A 20,874-nucleotide genomic window follows, 5' to 3' on the forward strand; every position below is an offset into this window, starting at 1 on the left:
GAATACAGTGGCACTATTACTTCCCTTGATCTAATGCTATACTCCTATTGATGCAGCCCAGAATTGCATTGGCTTTTTTAGCTGCCGCGTCACACAATGTAGGCAATTGTTAATTAATTAATTAGATCAATAAATAACATCATGAGGAAATAAAAAGATGCTCTGATTAACTAGGCAGTGGATTTCTCAAACTATTTTTAATACACATACTTACAAAAATGTGTAGGGATGTGTATGGAAGGTAGGAGAGGATATTTCAGATATTATCCTTCCTTGCTCAAGTTTGTGAGTACAGCAGAGTGCATCCCTTTGCAGCAAGATAGGAAGCTGTTGATTCAGCTGGTTTCAGCCTTTTTTATGAAGCAACCAGGATGTCTTGGTGCAGCCAGGATTCTTCCTGGTATTTCCCCCCTTTTATCCCACTTAAAACAATAACAGTACAAAACAGTCTTATAGAATAAAATAGAGTTTACTCAAAGTTCACATTCAGTAGCAATCTGGTGGCAGGCTTAGGTTGCAGTTACAGGTACATATTGCAGTTTAGATTAAAGTGAAGTCTGAACTATGGATGAGGTATGAGAGATTAGACTAGATTGCAGGAAGCAAAGGAAGAGGCAAGAGAGTAAGGGGGGGGGGGCGACATCACTAGCCTTTTATGAGTTATGCCCATCTCTATCCAGAGGGAAGCGGCTCCCACAGGTTTGACAGCAAGTCCTCCCTGTTGGCCCCACATTCCTCTGACTGCCCATCTAGCAAACAGGAAATGTTGGGCTTGATTGCTCTTTCTGGATATCCCACAAAATGGTGCGCATTAGGTGCCATCTTCAAAGTGCCCTCCCACAAGCCTGCAAAGACTACTGTGACCTGCACATGCATTGCTTTGAAAGTGGATTGTTAAGTTGATTTCCACCTGATACACATTTAATTGGTTAATTCATCTCTATAATAATTATGCTTTATTGACTATGATTTATTTACTCTTGTGATGACCCTGAGAAAAATGGCCTCGTTAAGGTTCTAAAACCAAAGGAAGTCTTCGCCCATCCTAAGTGTTTTTACTGATGAAATTTGCATATGAAAAATATGTAAATTTAATCACTTTTTTTTTAAAGTCACTTCCCATGTGTATAACTATGCTGTTCGATTGAATAACCCATTCCTATGTTCACTCAGTAGCAAGCCTCACCAAGGTCAATGTTAACAGGTAGGTCTGCTCCGGATTCCAGGAATACACGCCTTCCTTTAGGCGAAAACGATCCTCTTCCACCAACCTCTGGGCTGATTAACATCCTATATCATTTTAAATGAGTTTGTGGGAGGGGGAGTTTGTTCTTGCTCTTATTTTTTATTGTGCATTATGCATTTTGTGTATTTTTATGCTGTGAGCTCTTCGGATGAAGGGCGGTATACAAATTTAATAAATGAAATAAAAGCAGTGGGACTTCCTTCTACGGATCGGGATGCACGTTTGGGTTTTAATCGGATTACAGACCCAGAATTAGTTTTTAGCTTGCTTTTAATGTTACTATGTCTGCTGAAGAGGGTGTGTGTGTGTGTGTGTAAAAGTTTGCCGAAGACAAATGCTTCGTTTGCAGACCCTATAATTATCTGTGAATCCCCCTCCCCTTTATTTTGTATGTGGAACTGGAGAGATGAGCGTTGGAAATGCAAAAGGCAGCAGAGGAGGTGTGCGCGCGAAGTGTGTGTGCGAGAGAGCGAGAGAGCGAGAGATCCTCCTACCTGCAGCTACAGATCGCAAGATACGTGGTGCTACCTGGAGAAGTCAGAACAAGTAGAAACGCATTGAACTTCCAGGCTGCGGCGAGGCAGTCGATCCCCAGCGACGCCTGCTCTCCTCTCCGGGAGACTCCCCTCGCGATCCTCGATGTGGTTGCTTTTTGCAATTAAAAAAAATGCAAAAGCCCTTCTCTCTGTCTTCCCCCTTTGTTGTTTTTTGGCCCCCATGGTTGCAGGGGGAGCCGATCGTTTGAACGCTGCCTTGGTGCCCCCCTGCCGGGTCTTTGGAGGAATCCCCCAAAGGCTTCCTGCTGCTGGCATTTAATCGGCAAAGATCCCTTTTGCGACCGCTCCGCTCTCTCGGCCCCCTCCCCCCGCACAATTTTATATTATATGGCTCACTCCATGCCCTCCTAGATCATGCACAGAAACTTCCGAAAGTGGATTTTCTACGTGTTTCTCTGCTTCGGAGTCATCTATGTCAAACTAGGGTGAGTACGAGACCGGGTTGCATCGGGGGGGGGGGGCGGCGAGGGGGGTGTCGGGATCCGAGGAGAGGTTTCTGAAGTTGTGTGTCAACAATGCCACATATTGCATTTTGTTGGTTAAGTCATGGCCCTTCTTTGCACCGCTTCTGGAAACGGGTTGTTGCAAACTCGCAGGCTGGTTTTCGGGCACCAAATAGGAGATCTCTGGCAGGGCTGGCGGGGACCTGGATGTCTGCTGCCTGCTCCAGCCCGGTGCTCGCCTTTAGAGAGAAAGGGCTTGTGAATCCAAGCCGCGCGTCGGTCAGCTAAAAGAATTATCGATTTCTTCCTCCCTCCCCCTAGTTTGGAGGCGCTGGTCATGTGAGCACAGCAATTTGCAAAACGTTGCTGCGTCGCGCACTGTCTGGTCTACGTGCCTGAGTCTGCAAAAAGGGACATTTTACATATTGTTGTTTCGTTTGTTAACTGGTGTAGGACAAAGAGGGGCTGAATAACTGTGGTTTTGTTTTGTGTGTTTTTTAAAAAACAATAACCCAGCAACACATCCCTAGGTAGCTCAGGCTGCAATTCCAAGTACAGATTTACTTAGAAGTAAACGCCATTGCAATGAGAGGAACTTTCTTCAGAGTAAAGGTAGACACTGTGGGTGAGACCATAAAGAAGAAGCTTGCGTTTCCTTTGGAACTCGGCAAGACTTACTTCTGAGTAAAGGTGCACAGGATCGCTGCAGCCTCCTGAGCACGCTGACTGGGGAGGAAAGCCAGCCGCTGAACCCAGTGAGTCTCCCTTTCCAAGAACGCAGAGCTCGGGTCAAGCTGCCGAGGCTGCAGGCTCGCAGGGGTTAACTCCGGAGCAGCCGGCTTCCTCCTTCGGAAACGTGCTTGGGAACCGCAGCCTAAGGTCGGGAGCCTGTTCCGGAGTCCCTCCCGCGGAATCCGGAGCGAGCGAGGGCATAGGATCGCTGCTTCCCTGCGGACCCGACGATCAGCAAGACTCACCTCCCGGTGAGCAGGATCCGGCTGCGCCCAGCGCCAGATCCCTGAGCCCATTTCCTGGGAAGCAATGTAAACTCGGAAGCGGAGAGGTGGGTGTAGGGAAGCTTCTGAGGGTGCGATCCTGTCTCCCTCCTCCCACAATTAAAATCCGTGGAAGGGATGTGTGTGTTTGCATTGGGGAGGGGGTGTCAGCTCCCAGTCGCTAGCCGGGCCCCACCTACCCTCCGAAGCATCCCTCGTCCCCGGGAGAGAGGGATCCGCCCCTGGCCGGAGTCGCTGTCTCGCCCTCCCCGAGACGGGATCCGAGGAGGCACCTGCTGGGCGCCTGGAGGGGGGCAGCGGGCTGCAGGGTAGAGCGGGGGGGCGCGGGGCAGAGGCGGGGGGGAGTGGCCGGGGGGGCTGCAGGGCAGAGCAGGGGGGGGGAGTGGCCGGGGGGGCTGCGGGGCAGAGCAGGGGGGGGAGTGGCCGGGGGGGCTGCGGGGCAGAGCAGGGGGGGAGTGGCCGGGGGGGGCTGCAGGGCAGAGCGGGGGGGGGAGTGGCCGGGGGGGCTGCAGGGCAGAGCAGGGGGGGGAGTGGCCGGGGGGGCTGCAGGGCAGAGCAGGGGGGGGGAGTGGTCGGGGGGGCGCGGGGCAGAGGCGGGGGCTTTCCTTCCGCAGACCAGGCCGGCCGCTCTGCTCGCCCTGCCTCCTCCCTGCCTGCCTGCCTGCCTGCCTGCCGCGAGTTGTATTTCCACATTCCTTTGCTCCAGCCGAGTTTCTACCTGTTGAACCGCACGTTAAAGATCCCTGCCTTTTATTCCGCCCCCCTCCTTTTGCATAGCTGCGGGATTATTCCTCCCCCCCCTTCTCTCTCTTTCTCTCTTTTACGGTCCAAAATGCACAGAGTGAGTGCGGAGCTGCAATCCTGACCCTTTGAAGCTTCACCTGCCAATGGGCCGGGCGAGGGGCGGGGGGCGGGCTGGCAGACTGGAGCAGGTGCTTTAGGGAAGCCCGAGACGGCTTTGCACCAACCCTGCAAGGTAGAATGGCGCAATCAGGTGCGGTGCGGCGCAGTCGCGGGCCGGCGTGTGGGCCCAGGGACTAGTCCTGCTAGCCAGGGATAATGGGAGTTGTAGTCCAACAACAGCTGAAGGCCCGAGTTTGAGAGGTCCTGGACTAGCTGTTTAGCCAGAGCCGCTTCAAGGTGGAGTCGGGATTCGAACCCGGAACCCCCTTCCCGACTGACAATCATCAGACCCTGCCATCGTATGAGCTGAGGGTGAAGTCTCGCTGTCGGGCTCTCTCCCAAGCACTAGCCCCTGCGATATAGGCCACCAAGTACATATTTCTCTTGCAGGACCTCGTTGAGCTGAGTAACCTTGCTTGGGGAGTCTGGGCTTGGAAGCTTGCAGCCCTGATCTTCTGCTCATTTATGCCACATTGAAGAGGGTTAAAGCAGGCATTGAACAGGGTTGAGGTCCTGTACACATTGAAGTAAATGTACAGGACCTGAACCCTGTGCACAGTTGCTGGAGTCGGGAAGGAGCCCTGCTTAACTCAGTGGCCTTTATTTCCTAGTAAATGTGGGTTTCAACTTGCCAGCGTACATAGGGCTGTAGCTATTTCTCCCCACGAGTAAGTTCAATGAGGCTTGCACCCAAGAATGTGTGTGCGGGACTGCAAAGAGGGACTGTGGCTTCTCTGAAAGTCTGTCACTTTCACACAGAGTTTTAGGAAGGGCTGAATCACAAAATGCCTCTGGTGATTTGATTTTGTGGAAGAATTCATGTTCAGACCATGACCCTAGCAGAATGTGTGAACACGTCCTGTGGAAACATCCCAGGCAGCTATAGGTCCCACTTATGATTTGGGAGGAGCCATTCCACATGTGCAGCACATCTGATGTTGCAGCCGACCAGTGCCCAACATGCACACAGGAACCAGTTTTTTTTCATATTGGACAAAGGTTCATCTCTTGCTGCCGCCATGTCAAAGTGCACCTAATACAAGAGAGAATGAAGCAGATGGACTGAGCAGATGTTCCAGGCCCTCACACCAATTTAAGCCCAAGCCAAATAAGAACTTAAGGAGAGAGAGTCCAGGTGGACCTAGATCATCATCCTGTTCTGCCACGGTGGTTAACCAGATACCTCACCTCAGAGAGCTCGCATGCAGGACACGAAGGCATCCGCCATCTGTCATGGAGGTTCCCAGCAAATGGTATCCAAAGGCCTTCGAGCCTGAAGGCTTCGTTTTCCCATCATGACTAGTAGCCATTATGTGCCTATACTCCTTTGAGACCACCTAAGGCAGTGGCTATCATCACATTTTCTGGCTCTGGCAATGCATTCCATACCTGCATTAAATGCTGTCTATCCTGAATCTCCTGCTAATCAGTTTCATAGGATGACCTAAGTTTTAGTATTAGGAAAGACGAAAACGTCCCACACATCCTCTGTCACATTTTGCTCTCAGTCACTGGTTTGTTTGTATTGAACCTAAGTTTCAACCAAAGGTCTCCGTGTCTTATGGGGTTCCTGCCACATCAGAACTATTGTGTTCTGCTCAGATAGCATTATGGGAGCAGTGGTGTCTAGAGCCCACACAACAGCTGACCCTGCCGTAAACTCTATCACACTGTTTAGCAGAAGCAAGTCACAATTATTTCAAATGGAGGTACATCCAACCCTGCGCTCTGCTTACACTGGGAACGTTTCATACTTTGGAATAAATTTGAATGAGATAAATGGGATTAACTTCAGATGCATTAGACTATGTCACTGATGAAAAGAGTTTTCCTGTGCATAAATGTGTTTCTCTTTAACTTTGCGTCTGTTCCTTGGTGCTGTAGGGACTAGTCCACACATTCACGAATATCCATTGTTCTGCACTTCCTAATACTGCTCTTGTGTATTTGTTTTTTAAGGAGATATGAAGGTCCTATATGGCATTATACCTGTGATAGACCACTCACACTTGCAAGTGAACCCCTCCCCCAATGATGCAGTCATTAAGTGATGAATATCTGTGAGCCAGCCCTGTTTCCAAATAAGATGCTGAGATGTTTAAGCACAGGGTTGCTTTTTCCCTCTGAGACTGTGTTATTGTTCTTTAGCAAAGTGCAGCATTTAACTGGTGTGCCCAGAGCTGATGGTGGTTAGTTTGTGTATTGTATAATCAAAGAGATGAAAGCGACTTATGAACAGTTCAGGGCCAACTGCAAAAGTATGTTCTTGCAGTAACCAGATAAACTAACTCTTTCTTACTCATCTTCATCCTGCTGCATCTCACCACTTTGTTCCCAAGGCATCAGATACATTTATGTTGAAGTAGCCTCTTTGCCTAGGGATGCTACCAGCATCTCAAGGGTTCCAGGACTCTCTTCTTTTTGTTTTAGGGGGCTAAGGGACAGTTCACACGTGTCTGCACATCTCAGGACTGGCCAGCTTTGATGAATTGCAGCTGAATGTGAATGGATTTCCTTTTTTGTTTTCTGAAAGTTTATATTTAGCATTTGCATGAGAATTCTCAAAATGCCTTATCAAATCTATGTCAATTATATGGGATGTAACATTACAGAAAGCAGTCAAATACAACATTTCCTGCCTGTTTGCCCAGAGTGAACACACAGGGGGATGTTACTCCAGCCAGGAGGACTTCCTGTGACACCTGGTCTGGAACATCCCCCCCCCCCGCGTGTGACCAGGTAGATGGGTGCGACCCTGGGAGGCCCGTAAAAGGGCTGTTCATGCAGCCACCTTCTCTCTCCCTCTCTCTTGATGCTTCTGCTGTCTGTTGGCTCTCAGTCAGCAGCACATGGGCTCAATCCCCATATGGGATAAACCCACACTCTCTTCTGTAGCTACAAGCTAAAGCTTGCCTTCAGGATCATACTGTGAACTGAATGTGAGTAAACTTCTTATTACTTTTAAGAGAAGACAGTTGTGTCTTTATTCTTTTTAAGAGGGAACAAAGGGTATTTACCAGGAACAAATCCAATCTGGACAAGCCAGACTGGGTTGCTTAACTCAAGAGATTCAAACGAATCTCCCAACTAGCTTCCTGCAATACACAGGGGAATGTGCTCTGCTACCAGCTCACTAGCGTGAATGAGGAAGGATAATATACAATCAATATATCCTCTCCTGGTATCAATATGATCAGTCATATTGCTGACACATTGGCACACAGTTGTAGCTTTCTATTTGGCTTCTAAGTTGATATGTGTGTCCAGAAATCTGGATTTTCCAAGAATTACAAAGCCAGACAGAAAGGTCTCCCCCCGCACACCTGTGTTTTCTTCCGTTTCAGGGAGTTCATCCCAACTATTTACTGCAGCTTCTGCCTGCAAGTAGTTGCTCCTATTGAATCCAGATGGAGTTTCACGGGGTGGGATGAGTCTCTTGAACTCAGGGGATGTGGGTTCAAACCCGACACTGGGCAAAAGATTCCTACATTGCAGGTGCTTGGGCTATATGACCCTCATGGTCCCCTCAAACTTTATAGTTCTATGATTCTATGATTGCAGATGACGACTTACCCAACGTATATGTGTGCATGTGATACAACCATTTGAGAAGGGTGCTCTTCTGTCAAGCAGAGAAGAAATGTATTTACTACATGTTTGCATCTTATCTGAACTACTGACTGGATGGAAAATTTTTCTCCAGCATTTAGAAGGAGGATACAGAGGACCAGCGCACTGAAATCTGAACCTTAATGTGAATCACACAGACTTAGCACTCAAACATGTGAACTAATAGCACTGAAACATGTGCAAAACTAATTTTTCTCACTACAACTTGTTCCCATGTATCTGTAATTGGAGGAAGGAGGGGAGGAGAGTCTGGTGCTCAGAGAGTAAAGAATGTCATGAGCCCAGGAAGCTACCTGGTGGGATTTCCACCATTTAAGCGGAAAATTGAGCCATAGGCAGTGCAGAGGTCACTGTAGGTGAGGGAGATACGTGGGAGAGGCATGCAAGGAGAATATGCTGCACTAAAGAAGAGCATAGATCAACAATAATGAAAAACCACACCACACCCAAACAGGTGACAATTGGAAAATTGGTCCAAACTAGCAAGCACAACACTTGATTGATTATTGGAAACTGAATGTGTGAACTGTATCCACTGATAAGCATGAAGTTTGAGGTGAATAAAAAAAGGCTAATTCACATATTCATCAGTCAGTCTTATAGTAACCTGAGCATGCAATGTGTAAACTAGTCCTTGATTTATTTGTCTGCAACATCGTGGTGACTTGCAAGTATGAAAAAAGGCCCACATGGCTTCCAAGAAAATGGTTTTTTCAAAAAGCCAATTCAGTACAGTGCTCTCTGCTACCTGTCATGGTGCAGTCACCTTTTAAAGGAAAAACCAAGTGATGCACCTGAATCTGCCCTTGCCCTCTTTTAGCTAAATGGAGAACTGGCAACGATGCTGGCAGGTGATAAAGGCTTTCCCCCTGGATTTATATGTGCAATGCAAATTGACACGTGCATTACCTGATGTGCATCACTTAAGGATCGAGCTTGTGTGAATCAGCCAAGAGCTGCAGTCATTCCCTAGGAAATGTATTGTGCGACACGCACGCAGCCTGGCTTGGCATATTTGAAATCACACTGTGGGAAGCGGATTCCAGAGGGAGCAGGGAAGGCGACGGGGCAGCTTCAGAAAGCAGGAGGCAGCCGCTGCAGAAACTATACTGGCGAGTTGGGAAAAACAGTTTGCGAGTCAGAGAAAAATCTCTCTCTCCTAGCTTCGTTCCTTGCCCATGTTGTTATCCCTCGTTTTGGGTTGGGGAGCAAAATGAAACGAGGAAAGCGGGGCGCGCGGAAGTCCAGAGAAAGGAGAGCAGGCTGCTTTGTGTCGTCCTCCTTGCAAAGGACGCAGGTGAGACTGAGAGGGCGATTCAGAGCCCCAGACAGGTGAATACTGATGAATGAAGACCTCCTCTTTAGTCTGCAACTGCAAATGGACGGTAATAAAAAATAATAACCAGAAAAAAGAGAGAGGGAGAGAGAGCGCACTAGATCCTTCAGCAAGCCTAGGAGAGAGATGAAGATCCTTCACTTTCCCTAACAATAGCGGGTGTAATTGACTCGGGCTGCTTGGAGGCTAGACTGGGGGGAGAGGCAATTATTCCCTCTTTCATCGAGCCTTGGAAAGACCAATTCTCCCCACCCCCGTGAAATCATATCCTTTTGAATGCAGTGATACCTCTTCTTCTTTCTTTCCTTCTCTCTCTCTCTCTCTCTCTCTCTCTCTCTCTCTCTCTCTCTCCCTCTACCAGTTTTTTTCCCCCTGTACAAAAAAAAGGAGAGGGAAAAATGATAATGCAGCAGGCCTGGCTTTCAATCTCTCTCTCCTCTCCATCCTCATGTTTATTCCACACTCCACCCCCACCTCGGTCTTTGATTTGCAGAATGAAGTGTGTGTTTTAGGTATGGGTGAGTTTTGTATTTTGGCCATATTTTTGGTCCATATTTTTGGAATTAGTGAAGATGAAGATAGCGTTCAGTCTCGACCTTCAGCTGTGGTGGAGAACGCCAGCAAAATAACAAGGTTAGGGATGAATGAATTCAAGATCTCTCCTATAATCATCTTTATTTCATTAACTGATATTATTATTGTTGTTGTTGTTGTTGTATTATGGAATAGTGAACAATTCCATCAAGGTGCAAAATAGGCCCCCGCCATGAAGAGATTACAATCTAAATGGTATTGGTAGAGATAAGGGAAATGAGAAGTCAGAGTAGTGTGGGATGAGGACGGAGAAAAGTCGTTGCCCCTTCCTAAACTCAGTTTTATGGAGAAGGTAGCTTTTAAGGAGGAATTCCTTGCTGGTCTTTCGCACCCCTAAAGTGCTCCACCACACTGCCTCCGTTTTCCTGACAGCAACTCTGAAAGGCTGGTCAATATTAGCTCCATATTGCGATGGTGGCGGAAGTTTTCTATGAACCTTCCCGCCTCCAGCCCACGGTCGCGCAATCCGAGCCTCTCATCGTTTACTCGAGAGTAAATCCTCGTGGATCTTGGGTCGCGGGTCGGAGAGCCTTACTTCCCAGTGACTTCAGGCTCCGCATCCTTCCCTTGAACCCAGTCGTATTTCCCACAAATAAGAATACAAATCGCGCTGTTAAACCCGCTCTATTAAACACTCCATTTCCTGGGTCAGCCTGTTGGCTTTGGAGGAGGAAAGTTAGATTCAGAGCGATACAAAACCAGTTTCAGGCTCTGCGCTTCCGGTCTCCTTCCTCTGTCTCTCTTTGCCCACCGCGGTTGCGATGCTCAGATTGTCATCTCCCTGGAAAGGGGGAGTTGTTGTTGTTGTTTGTTATTATGGTATGTATTTCCGATGTTTTTCATATTACAAACTTCCATGTGATCTTCGAATGAATGGCGGTATAGAAATTTTAATAAAATAATACCAATGCCAATGCCAATAATAATATAGTGGGTTCAAGTCGGCTTGCAAGGCCTTTCCCTCCAAAGCCCCCTAGGGGCCAGGGCAGGAGGGAGACAAGGTTAAACCCTGCGTTGGCTGTGTGACCTGTTCTTAGGAGGGAAGAGGGCCTGTAGCAAATCCTGCTCATCATCTGATGAACAAGAGCTAAATGCAGCCCCAGGGGGAGTATAGATACCCCCCACACGCTTTTTAGAAATAGAATAGTAATAGTAATAGTAATAATGATAGCAATAATAATAGCAATAATAATAATAATAATAATAATAAATAGAATAGAAATAAAATAATAATAATAATAGTAATAGAATGGAAATAATAGTAATAGTAATAGTAATAGTAACAGTGATAATTAAAGTTACAGATAGGTAGCCGTGTTGGTCTGCCATAGTCAAAACAAAATAAAAAAATTCCTTCCAGTAGCACCTTAAAGACCAACTAAGTTAGTTCTTGGTATGAGCTTTCGTGTGCATGGACACTTGTGTATCTGAAGAAGTGTGCATGCACACGAAAGCTCATACCAAGAACTAACTTAGTTGGTCTCTAAGGTGCTACTGGAAGGATTTTTTTTATTTTGTAGTGATAATTAAAGGTTTCTGCTGCGGCTTCCCTTTCCATGAAAATACTCCTGCTAGGAGCTGAATGAAAGTGTTCATGGGCTTCAGACAGTAGTTCGCCAGGCGGTCTTCCTGGATGAGCGGCCCCTGCCCAAACTCCAGATTTGGCGGGGTGATGTCCCGAATGGAAGACCAGGATCTTCAGCGCAGGGACAGATCCGGAGTGTATAAGATACTGACAGGTAGCCCTGTGTGTGTGTAAGAGAATATAGCGCTCTCTCTCTCTCTCTCGCTCTCTCTGAGAGAGAACTATATTCAGTCCTACACACATATGAACTCTAGATATTTCACAGCGCTGTGTGTGTGTGTGTGTGTGAGAGAGAGAGAGAGAGAGAGAGAGAGAGAGAGAGAGAGAGGCAGAGGCAGTAAAAACTCTGATTTCCCATTGGCTGCTGCACCCCCAGGGTACTCCTTTCCGGAATCCCTGAATAGCACTGTGAACAACAATCCGGAGTGAAACACGTCACTGTTCGGTTCTGAATGGGAAGGGAGCGATGGTGAAGTAGACTCTGGAGCGAGGGACGAAGGACGCGGGGCCGGGGCAGCTGGCTGCCCCCTCTGCTCTTTACTCCAGACCGACGGACTCCAGAGACAATAGACGCGCGTCCTTCTGCCCTGGGAATAACTTACACAGTCCTAGAGACAGGATGAAGCAAAGGATCAGGGCTGGGGGGGAGGGGGAGGCGCCACTTTTTGTTATTCTCTCGCCCCCCTGCTCCACGCCTGGCCCGCCTTGGTGGGAATTTGGGTAAATCACAATGTGCATCGTTTAAAGGGAGCAACGCCTTACAATCCACCAACGAAATTGTATCTCTTCTTTTCCGTCGCAGCACTCGAACAGATCTCAACAGTTTTCAACAGCGGCACTTCACCTTTCAGGCTTACACTGTCTATACAGGAGTATAGTCCCTACTCAGGGATTTCTCCCAGGCAAGTTAGTCTAGAATGACAGCCTTACGATACAGGCTTATAAATATTACTAGGCAGATCAATGCAGATCAATGCAGGTTATTATTATTATTATTATTACTTTAAAAAGACTTAGACCCACCCACACCCACCCACAGGAGCCACCTGATGTTTTCTTTCTAAAATGGATTTCGTTGCGTTCCCTTGCACACATTCAGGGCTATGCCAAAATAGTAACAAAACGCAGAATGTAAGCTTGCTTTCGGAAGGTGACGCAAGAACATATTTTTGAACGTTGCTCTGGGAATCTGTTGAGGGCCGAGGCTCGGTCTCCGGATACCCTTGTCCATCAAACAGGACAAAACTTCCAGCCGGCTTCGCTTTGGAGCGCAGCTCCAGATCTCGTTAGGATCCCATATGTACAAATCTGTTCGCTCGTCTTAGCGGTATCAGCTCATCGCACCAGCATGTCAGATACACGCTCCCTCTGCCACGGTCATTTCTGTGGAAACGAGACGTTCACTTTCTAGTAATAAAGGACTGCCACGAAATCGGTCTCTCTCATTGTCAAGTCTTTGAAGAGAATTCTGCCGCTAAAACAGGACACTTCAACTTACCGCATGTCTGCTGTCATAAAATCGAAGTGTTCCCGACATTTGTTTTTCTCTTTAAAGAAAGCAACAGATCAGTGATTTGGTGTGATTTGGTCTAATTGTGTGCGCGTGCGGGAGGAGGAGAGTTTGTTCCTCTTCCTAAATTCTTATTCAATTGAAAGTCCCATTAAAGTCAGTGGAATTTACCTCCGAGTAAGCCTAATCCTGCTGATTTGGCATAGAGTTCTCTTCCAAGCCAAAGTTCCATAGGATCGGGTTGCGCGTCACTTGGAGTGGGGGAAGAGGTCCTTAATTCTAGCTCCCCTACCATAAAACTTACTTACCTTAAGCCAGTCCCCACCACTCATCAAAAGCTACTGGTATTTTTGACTTTTTTTTTTACTGAAATTTCTAAAATTGTGCAACAATTGTATTTTGTGGAGGGCGGACCCCTGCAGATTGCCCCGAGATCCCTGGAGGAAGGGAGGACGGTAAAGATCGTGTGAATTCATTGTTCAGCTGGAGCTTTGACGCGTTTGCTCTGCAGCCAGTTTGGCCGAGGCCAATGCGACGTTTCTTAATAAGCATGTTTGGAATTACAGCTTCGTGGTCCGATCCTATGCCAGCAATGGGAAGTCAGTCCCGTTCCAGCTCCGTTTCAAGTAAGAGTGCACAGGACCTTGATGGTGCAAGGGTCATTTAGGATGGATCTGAGTTCATTCAAAGTACCTTGCAACTATTAAAAATAGTCTCCGTGGGATTTAGAAGGGGCAAGTAACTCCTTGGGGGGGGCTGCTGAGCTCCCTCTTCAGGTACCAAACTGCCTTCCCTGCCCGTTGGGAAGCGACGGCTGATGTCCCTTCCATCTTTCTCGATATTTGCAAATATGCACACACACCCTTATCCCGTTTCTGGGTGGTGAGGGGAATCACTGACAGACGAGACGAAATTTAATCTTTCTGCTTGGAGAGAGAATAATAATTAACATTTCGCCCCCTGGGAGATTCACTTATGTCGGGAGAGGTTAGAATTAAAGAGTGTTCAGGTTTTACGCCCGCTTTGACGGCGGCCAGGTGTCCTGACCGAGTCCCGGATTCAAACGACCAGCTAAAAACCCTCCGGGAGGGTCGCACGGGGTGAGGGTCGCCAGAAGCCGTTGTCCACGGGGATATGTCACTCGCTCCGTTTGTGGTGGTCGTGCATCGCCGCCCCCCGCCCAGGAATCAAAATGGGGAGGTCAGAAATGGAGGAAAGGCAGTTCTGGGAATCAGCTTTCCTCTGGCCGTAGAGGGAGGGAGCCAGGTTTTGTCCAAGAGAGGAAGGCTGGCTGCAGTCCAAATACTTCCGCATCCATTCCATTTACATCCCCCCTTTCCTGCAAGGAGCTCCGGGTGTCGGGTCTGGGTCTCCTCCTCTGTTATATCCTTGCAATAACCCTGTGAGGGAGCTGAGGCTAAGGGGCTGCTGTGACTGAGTCTCAGGCTCTTGGCTTCCAGCCCCGCGTTTCATGACTGATTCTGGTCCACTTAGTTCTTCATTCACTCGGTCCTCGTCCAGCACTAACGACTCCACCGCACTCACCTAGGAGAAAGCCCCGTGGAGCTGCCTGAGGCTTATTCCGCAGTCAGAACCGAGAGGCTCGCCCTGTGAGCTGCGAATCAGGAGTCCCCGGAAGGGGGATTCCCCCCGGTGCCACGAACCTGGTGCCACAACCTCTCCGCTTCAGCTCAGAAGGAGAGAATTCTGAGAGACCTGCTACCTCGCAGGGTTGTTGTAAGGGTTATAACGGGGATGTAAACGAAGCTCTCTGGACACTGACCATTATATAGAGACACAATAGGCAAGACCCCCACGCTTTACTACGGAAGGAGTCGATATCTGCAGCTGTCCTGTTCCCCAAAATTCTGTTTTAATCTAATCTTTCTGCTTGAGGGGCAGTTCACGCACCTCTTTATATAGTGCCATGTATAAAGAGGAAAGAGCTTTAAACGGTTTGTGGGGGAGTGGGGAATTACAGGAGGATCCTTGACAAATTTCATTTCAGTGTTATAGCGGGCACACCTCGTGAAACCACCGAGAGCAGGGATCTTCCCGAGTCTAGGATTGCAGAGACCGATGGTATTCAAAGGCACGAGGGATGACGCTTCCTTCCTTTCGGAGCAGGGCTGTGGCTCTGCTTTCTTCTAGAAAAAGCAACCTTTTTCAGCAGGGGGCCGGTCCACTGTCCCTCAGACCATGTGGGGGGCCGGACTATATTTTGGGGGGGGAAAGCAAACCATGAACGAATTCCTACGCCCCACAAATAACCCAGAGATGCATTTTATATAAAAGCACACATTCTACTCATGTAAAAACACGCTGGTTCCCGGACGGTCCCCAGGCCAGATTGAGAAGGCGTTTGGGCCGCATCCGCCCCGAGCCTTAAGTTGCCTTCCCCTGTTCTAGAGCAGGGATGGGGACTTGCGGACCTTGCGGGTGTCCATGGACTTAGCCAAGATTTATGTTCTCAAGGGCAGGGCACCCACCTAACATCAACCTCTATCTGGTTCCATCTAGCAGATTCCGAATGAAATGTCACAGCAACAGTTTTAAATTACTTTCTTTTGACCCCAGGCGCTCAGAAAAATGTCAAAATCCTTCTCCATTTTCTACTTTTAGTTCAGTATTTTTTTACTTTTTTCACTTGATGGGGGCCAGCTGCCCCCCTCCCCTTGGTCACGCCCCTTATATATCCCATGAGTCCGAGCCAGTATGCCCAAGGGCCAGGAATGATGATGATTATATTTATTCGTGTACCTCCTTTCCCCCTAAATAGCTAAAATAGAACCGGCTAAAAACATAGAAAAATTTCAATTATTAAAAAACAATTAATGATGGGAGTTGAGAGTTCAGCCAGGGCTTTCCCAACCCTGTTCTTAAGTCTGCAGAGTAATGGAAGAGCAGGCCTGGTGGTGGATTACCAGCTCCCAGGGGCCGAAAGAGGCAGCCACATTTACAAGTGCCGAGGAATCCCTCCTTTCCTGTTGCAGATTTTCACTGCTGTGATCCGCTTTGGCAGCCAGTTTTGGCTGAAGGACCCCAGCCTGTTACGGTGCGTGGAAATGGTAACCTGACATGCCTCGATTTTAGTGGAGGCCAAAGATAACGAAGCACTTTGTCCTGGGCGCTTCTCAGGAGATCTGAAGCCACCCTTGCAGCGATGCCACTGTTACCCCTCCTCTTGGCGGAAGACCAAGAATGCGTGGTTAGCGAGATTTGAACCGGGCTCCCGCATTGTGCCATGGCGCAGCTCGGATGTCTCGCTCCTTCTCTGGCTACGCACAACACCTTGTGGCTCGGGAACCTCCCTGTCTGTCTCAGGAAGGTTTCATTTAATGTTTCTGGCGGTGTTATGAAGCCAGGAGCTATCCTTTCTAAGCTAGTCACATCTGGCAGTACTGACGACGACAACAATACTTTTATAAATTTATATAGTGCTTCTGATGGCAGATTCCTTCCCCGATGAGTCTCTAATTTAAACTTCCACGGGATATTCAAATATTCAAAAGAAGGAGGGAAGGGAAATAAAAGGGTCAGTGGAATTGCTTTCATTGCAGAGGAATTGTAAGCTCTGTGGGGCAGAGATTTCGTTCCCTTCCGCTCCTGAACCTCTGCCAAGTGCCATGCTCATGGCTGATGCTGAGGAGCTGCCTTCAGGATAACGGCGAAGAGCGAAGAGCAAAAGGGAAGTCAGGGCGTCCCATCCCGCCCGGCGCTTGGGCGCTCCTTTTTCCAGCCAGCCAACTTGGAAAGCGCTGCTCCGCCACCGAAAGGGAGCTCTCCAGCTTGCCGGATCAGTATCATGCCATTGTCATCGTTACAGCACCGCCGCCACCAACACACACACACACACACACACGCACAGACAGAGGAGGCGGTTTGCCGGCACCGCTCGCCCAATGGCAGCTTGCAGTCTCTGGAGAGTTGGCGAGGAGAGAGGGAGAGAGGCGCAGTCTGCCCTCCAAATCCCTGGGAGCATCATCATTCCGCCGAGAGAAGCCACTTTCCAACAAGCTTCCAACCACGGCGAGATGACTGGCAGGCGAGCTGAGCCAGAGGCAGCAGCAGCAGGAGGAGCTGGAGGAGCAGCGACCACCGCTCTGTAGAGAGACAGACAGACAGACAGACAGACAGACAGACAGACAGACAGACAGACAGACAGCACCACCACCACCACCCAGGAAATTAACCAGACGCAGCAAAACTGAGCCAACAAGCCCCTCTCTTGCTCCTTCCCCCCAGCCCAATCCGGATCCAAACTCAAGTTCCCTATCTGAGCCTCTCCCCCCAGACACCCTCCCACCCAAAGTGAGGGGGGGGGGGGCGACACCAACCGGGGGAGGGAGCAGTTAACCCTTTGTGGTCCCTCAAGGAAGACATCCATCCTAAGCCAAGGAACAGACCTTTCGAGAGTGCTCAGAGCTGGATAACGACCATGATCCTTTTCTCACCGCGCAGCGTTTTACTCTCAGTCTATTACCCTCAGATTTTCCTCATCCTTACCAGTGGAAGTTACTTGTAAGTGATCAAGACTTCTTTTCTTTAAACCCCTTACTTAGATGTTTGCTGGTTTCCTAAAGGGCGCCTTCTAGGAGCTGGGAAAGTGGGGGAAAGAGACGTGCGCCCCAAAGATGGTTGCAAGGCAGGGTGGGAGGGCAGGTATGGGGGCTGTCGGGAGTGGGGTGTGCATGTGCGAGAGAAAGTTTCTTTCGAGAACAAGTTACCTGCGGCAGGCTTGGCTCTCTGGAGTTCAGAGGCGCCCTCGGAGGAATCAGAGGCTTGGGGGGAAGGTTGTGGCTGAGGTGCTCCGGCGAGAGATGCTGCTGCGAACAGGTGCTCCGTGAGGAGGGATCGGGTGGCGGAGCCAGCGAGGGCAGAAGCACTGCTGAGAAACGGGGGGGGGGGTTTCCTTTCGGGTAATTATGCCGGGGACTTGGGGCTCCTTGTCCTGAAGAAAGACTGCTAACAGGAGAAGCACCCAAAGGCATTAAGTGGGTTGCTCCGCTAGGCACAGTGACTCGGGCATGAGTCCCATGGGATTGTGGTGGGGCTAACTTCGGAACAAGCGTGACTCGGGATGCGTGGCTGCAATTCCACTCTATTAAAGAAAAGGAAGTTTGGTTTTAGACGTCAAGGGGTTTGTGTTTGAATCAAAATAAGATTGTACCCCCCCCAAAAAAGTAAGATAAGTATTGATGTCCAGGTACTTATCAGAAGTTTTGGCGATGAGGAACTGGTAGTGTAATACTGTACTCCTAAATGACAGGCATATCGCCCTAAAAATAATAATTGTATTGTATCTATGACATGATCCGGCCGCAAAGAAACTTGTTAGAGTCCCACTGGTTTCAGCGAGAAGACAAGACCCTTCTGACTCTCCTCGCTCTCCTTGACAGAGATGGCACTTAAATTTGAACTCTGAACTCAAATGTATGCTTTCTGCCCCTCACTCTTGACTGGAGCGGCTCGCCCTCGTTCGCTTTTTCCCCGCGCTAGGGCTGCCCGGTTTGCTCCGTCTCTCCTCCAGATTCAGGCCAAGACGCGCAGGCCATTCCCACATCACCCGGATCGCGAAGGTTACCAAACGATTTTATCTGGGAAATGAGGATCTGGGTGCAGGAAGGGATGGAGGTTAGGGGAGCCGAGGGGCAGAGGGACGGACCCCCACCTCCAAGCAAGCCCCTTTATTTTGATGCTGGAGATCGACTCCGAAGTCAGGCTTCCTGGAGGAGTGAGGACTACTTTATTCAACATGAGCGAAGCGAGGCTGATTTGAGGCAGGAAGCTCGGATTCAGGCCCAGCGACTGGATCTCGCATTGGGCTCCATCAGTGCAGTGCGGCTCAAGGGCGATGAGGATGGTTCAGGCTGTCCGCTAGAGAAGGCTTGGCCAGCTTCCCTATGCGAAGTGCTCCCGCGCCCATAATATGCCAGCCATGCTGCCAACAGCCGTGTCAGGTAGGCTGCTTTTATTAGGGGAGGGGGCGATGGTGAAAGAATAACGGTGCCCTTCGCCTAAGGCTCGCTTGGGCAGAGATACAACGGGCTTATTGCTGAGTAAAGGGGCGCAGTTTCCGGCTCCCCTGGGAGTGCGCCCTGTTGGACCCCGGGGGGAGTGGCGGCTGAGGATCGCGCGGAGGGCTGCAGTGTACAGAAGCTCTTAGCTAAGGTGGGATTTGAACCGAGGACTCCCCACTGCTGCATTCGGCACATGAAACGTATTTATGGCTTAAGCATTTGCTTAACTTGCACCCCACCCCACTGGAGCGCAATGTGTCAAAAAGCTCAGCATGTCAAAACCTGTTCATTTCAGCTGGAGAACTGGGGCTTTTTCCTCCTCAGTCACTGCCATCGAAACCAATGGGACGTTCTGGTCGCAAAATCCTATGCATCCTTACCTGGGAGTAAGTCCCATTGACTCTACTTCTGTGTAAACACGCATAGACTCGAACTATATTGTGCGGAACTTATGAGAGATGGTGGCCTTGCCTTGCTTTTCTCTCTCCCATGTGCGTGCGACCAGTGGCCTATTATTCATCTCCCCATCCATCTGCACCCCACCCCACCCCTGTCTGCTTCAGTGGGTCTGCAGCTTTCTACTTCTGTTGTGGGAAACGCGCCCTCGATCCCCACGCAAGTTAGAAATCTACCCTTTAAAAAACAAGGAAAGAGGAAAGGCAGAAAAGAAACGCGTCTATTTCTTCCTTCTTAATTCTTAATGAAATACATATGCCTTGGCCACCTATTTTCAGAGAAGTCTGATTTATGGAACCGCGTTGCGCTTGCATTGCTGTTCGCGGGGATTAAATGGAATCGCTCCGGCTGCCGACTCTGCGCAACGCGGGGCGCAGCGAAACGGCCGGAGCGAGTTGCTTACCGCTTCCCTCTTTTGTAAAAGGGAGCCTTTATTTTATATATATATATATATATGTAGGCATGTGTGTGTAGGAGAAGAACCCCCTTTAATAGAAACCTAGCCGTATTTTCTTGAAAAACTTTAGGAAATGACTATCCCCACCAATTTTTTCTTTCTATAAATAGTTCCGAGTCTTGAAACAAAAGTTTTCTCAACCACACACCAGATGCTGGTGGTTTCCCTTGCAGTGTGACATAATTATAAGGTCCGAAGGCAAAAGCTATGGATGTATAATAATAATACGAAGGCAGCTCTGCTGATGGGGGAAACACAAGCGCAGGCTTTATTTAGAGCTCGCTTCGCGGAGACTGGCTGCAGAGCGCAGATTTCTGGGGCAGTGAGAATTTGTGGTGGGAAAATTAATCCGGATCCCCTCCCCCGTCTCCCTTTAGCCCAGCGCGGCCCAGATGCTTCCCGCCCCGCACTTTCCCAACTCATCATTAGTCCTCCCCGCCCAACATGGGCTGGGGGAGTTGAGGGATCCAGCTGAGCCTTGGTCCCTTACTGGAATCAAGCAGGGCAGAAAGGGACAAGAGTTGAATTTAATGAAGAACTTGGATTCGACCAGATGACCACCTGGTCCATCGCTCTCTCCCAATATGATGGCAGTTCCTTGTGGCTTATTCAGAGATAGTCTGCATCAAGAGTTCCACTTAGATTCCAGGGCTATAGGCTGTCCATAGGTCTATCTTCCATGAAGTTGTCTAATGGTGGTGTTCATTGGTTTTTTAAATTATTGTTGTTGTTTATTACCACCCTTCACCCTAAGGTCTCAGGGCAGGGTACAAGATTTTAGAACACAGTATTTAAAACAAGTTACAAGCACAGAAGTAAGGTTAGTCCAAAATCCATCTGAGGTAGTGGCCATCACCACAACAGTGAAACAATGGCGAAGTCTCTAATGTTGCTTGAGGCAAAGCCTAGAGGCAACAACCAAGAAAGCTGTCTGAGCGTTCACACCAGATGCACCTCTGTTGTTGGTGGAGTGGAAAGAAGGGGCTCTGCCAAATATCATAAAAACCCAGGCAGGCTTGTATGGGAGACAATGGTCTTTCAGATAACTTGGTGTCAAGTCATGTAGGGTTTTATATGTTACTGTGCTGCCTAGGACTTTGTAGAAACCCAAAATATTGTGA

At 48.9% G+C, this 20,874-nt stretch overlaps 1 protein-coding gene across 3 annotated transcripts in view; it reads left to right on the top strand.

Moving 5' to 3' along the window:
- Positions 1-683: 683 nt before the first annotated feature.
- WNT7B (Wnt family member 7B) overlaps positions 684-20,874 on the top strand; it is a 120,983-nt gene continuing 100,792 nt past the window's right edge. The window contains exon 1 of one of the 3 annotated variants that reach the window (XM_079975401.1): positions 684-2,228. In XM_079975401.1, the coding sequence (XP_079831527.1) occupies positions 2,158-2,228 (71 nt within the window). In that variant the 5' untranslated portion in view covers positions 684-2,157. Of the gene's footprint in view, positions 2,229-16,973; positions 17,342-20,874 lie in introns of those variants that run through there. The other 2 variants (XM_079975402.1, XM_079975400.1) reach the window with 2 other exon arrangements.

Source organism: Podarcis cretensis (genome assembly GCF_951804945.1).
Source record: "Podarcis cretensis genome assembly, chromosome: 5".
Taxonomy (NCBI): Eukaryota; Metazoa; Chordata; class Lepidosauria; order Squamata; family Lacertidae; genus Podarcis; species Podarcis cretensis.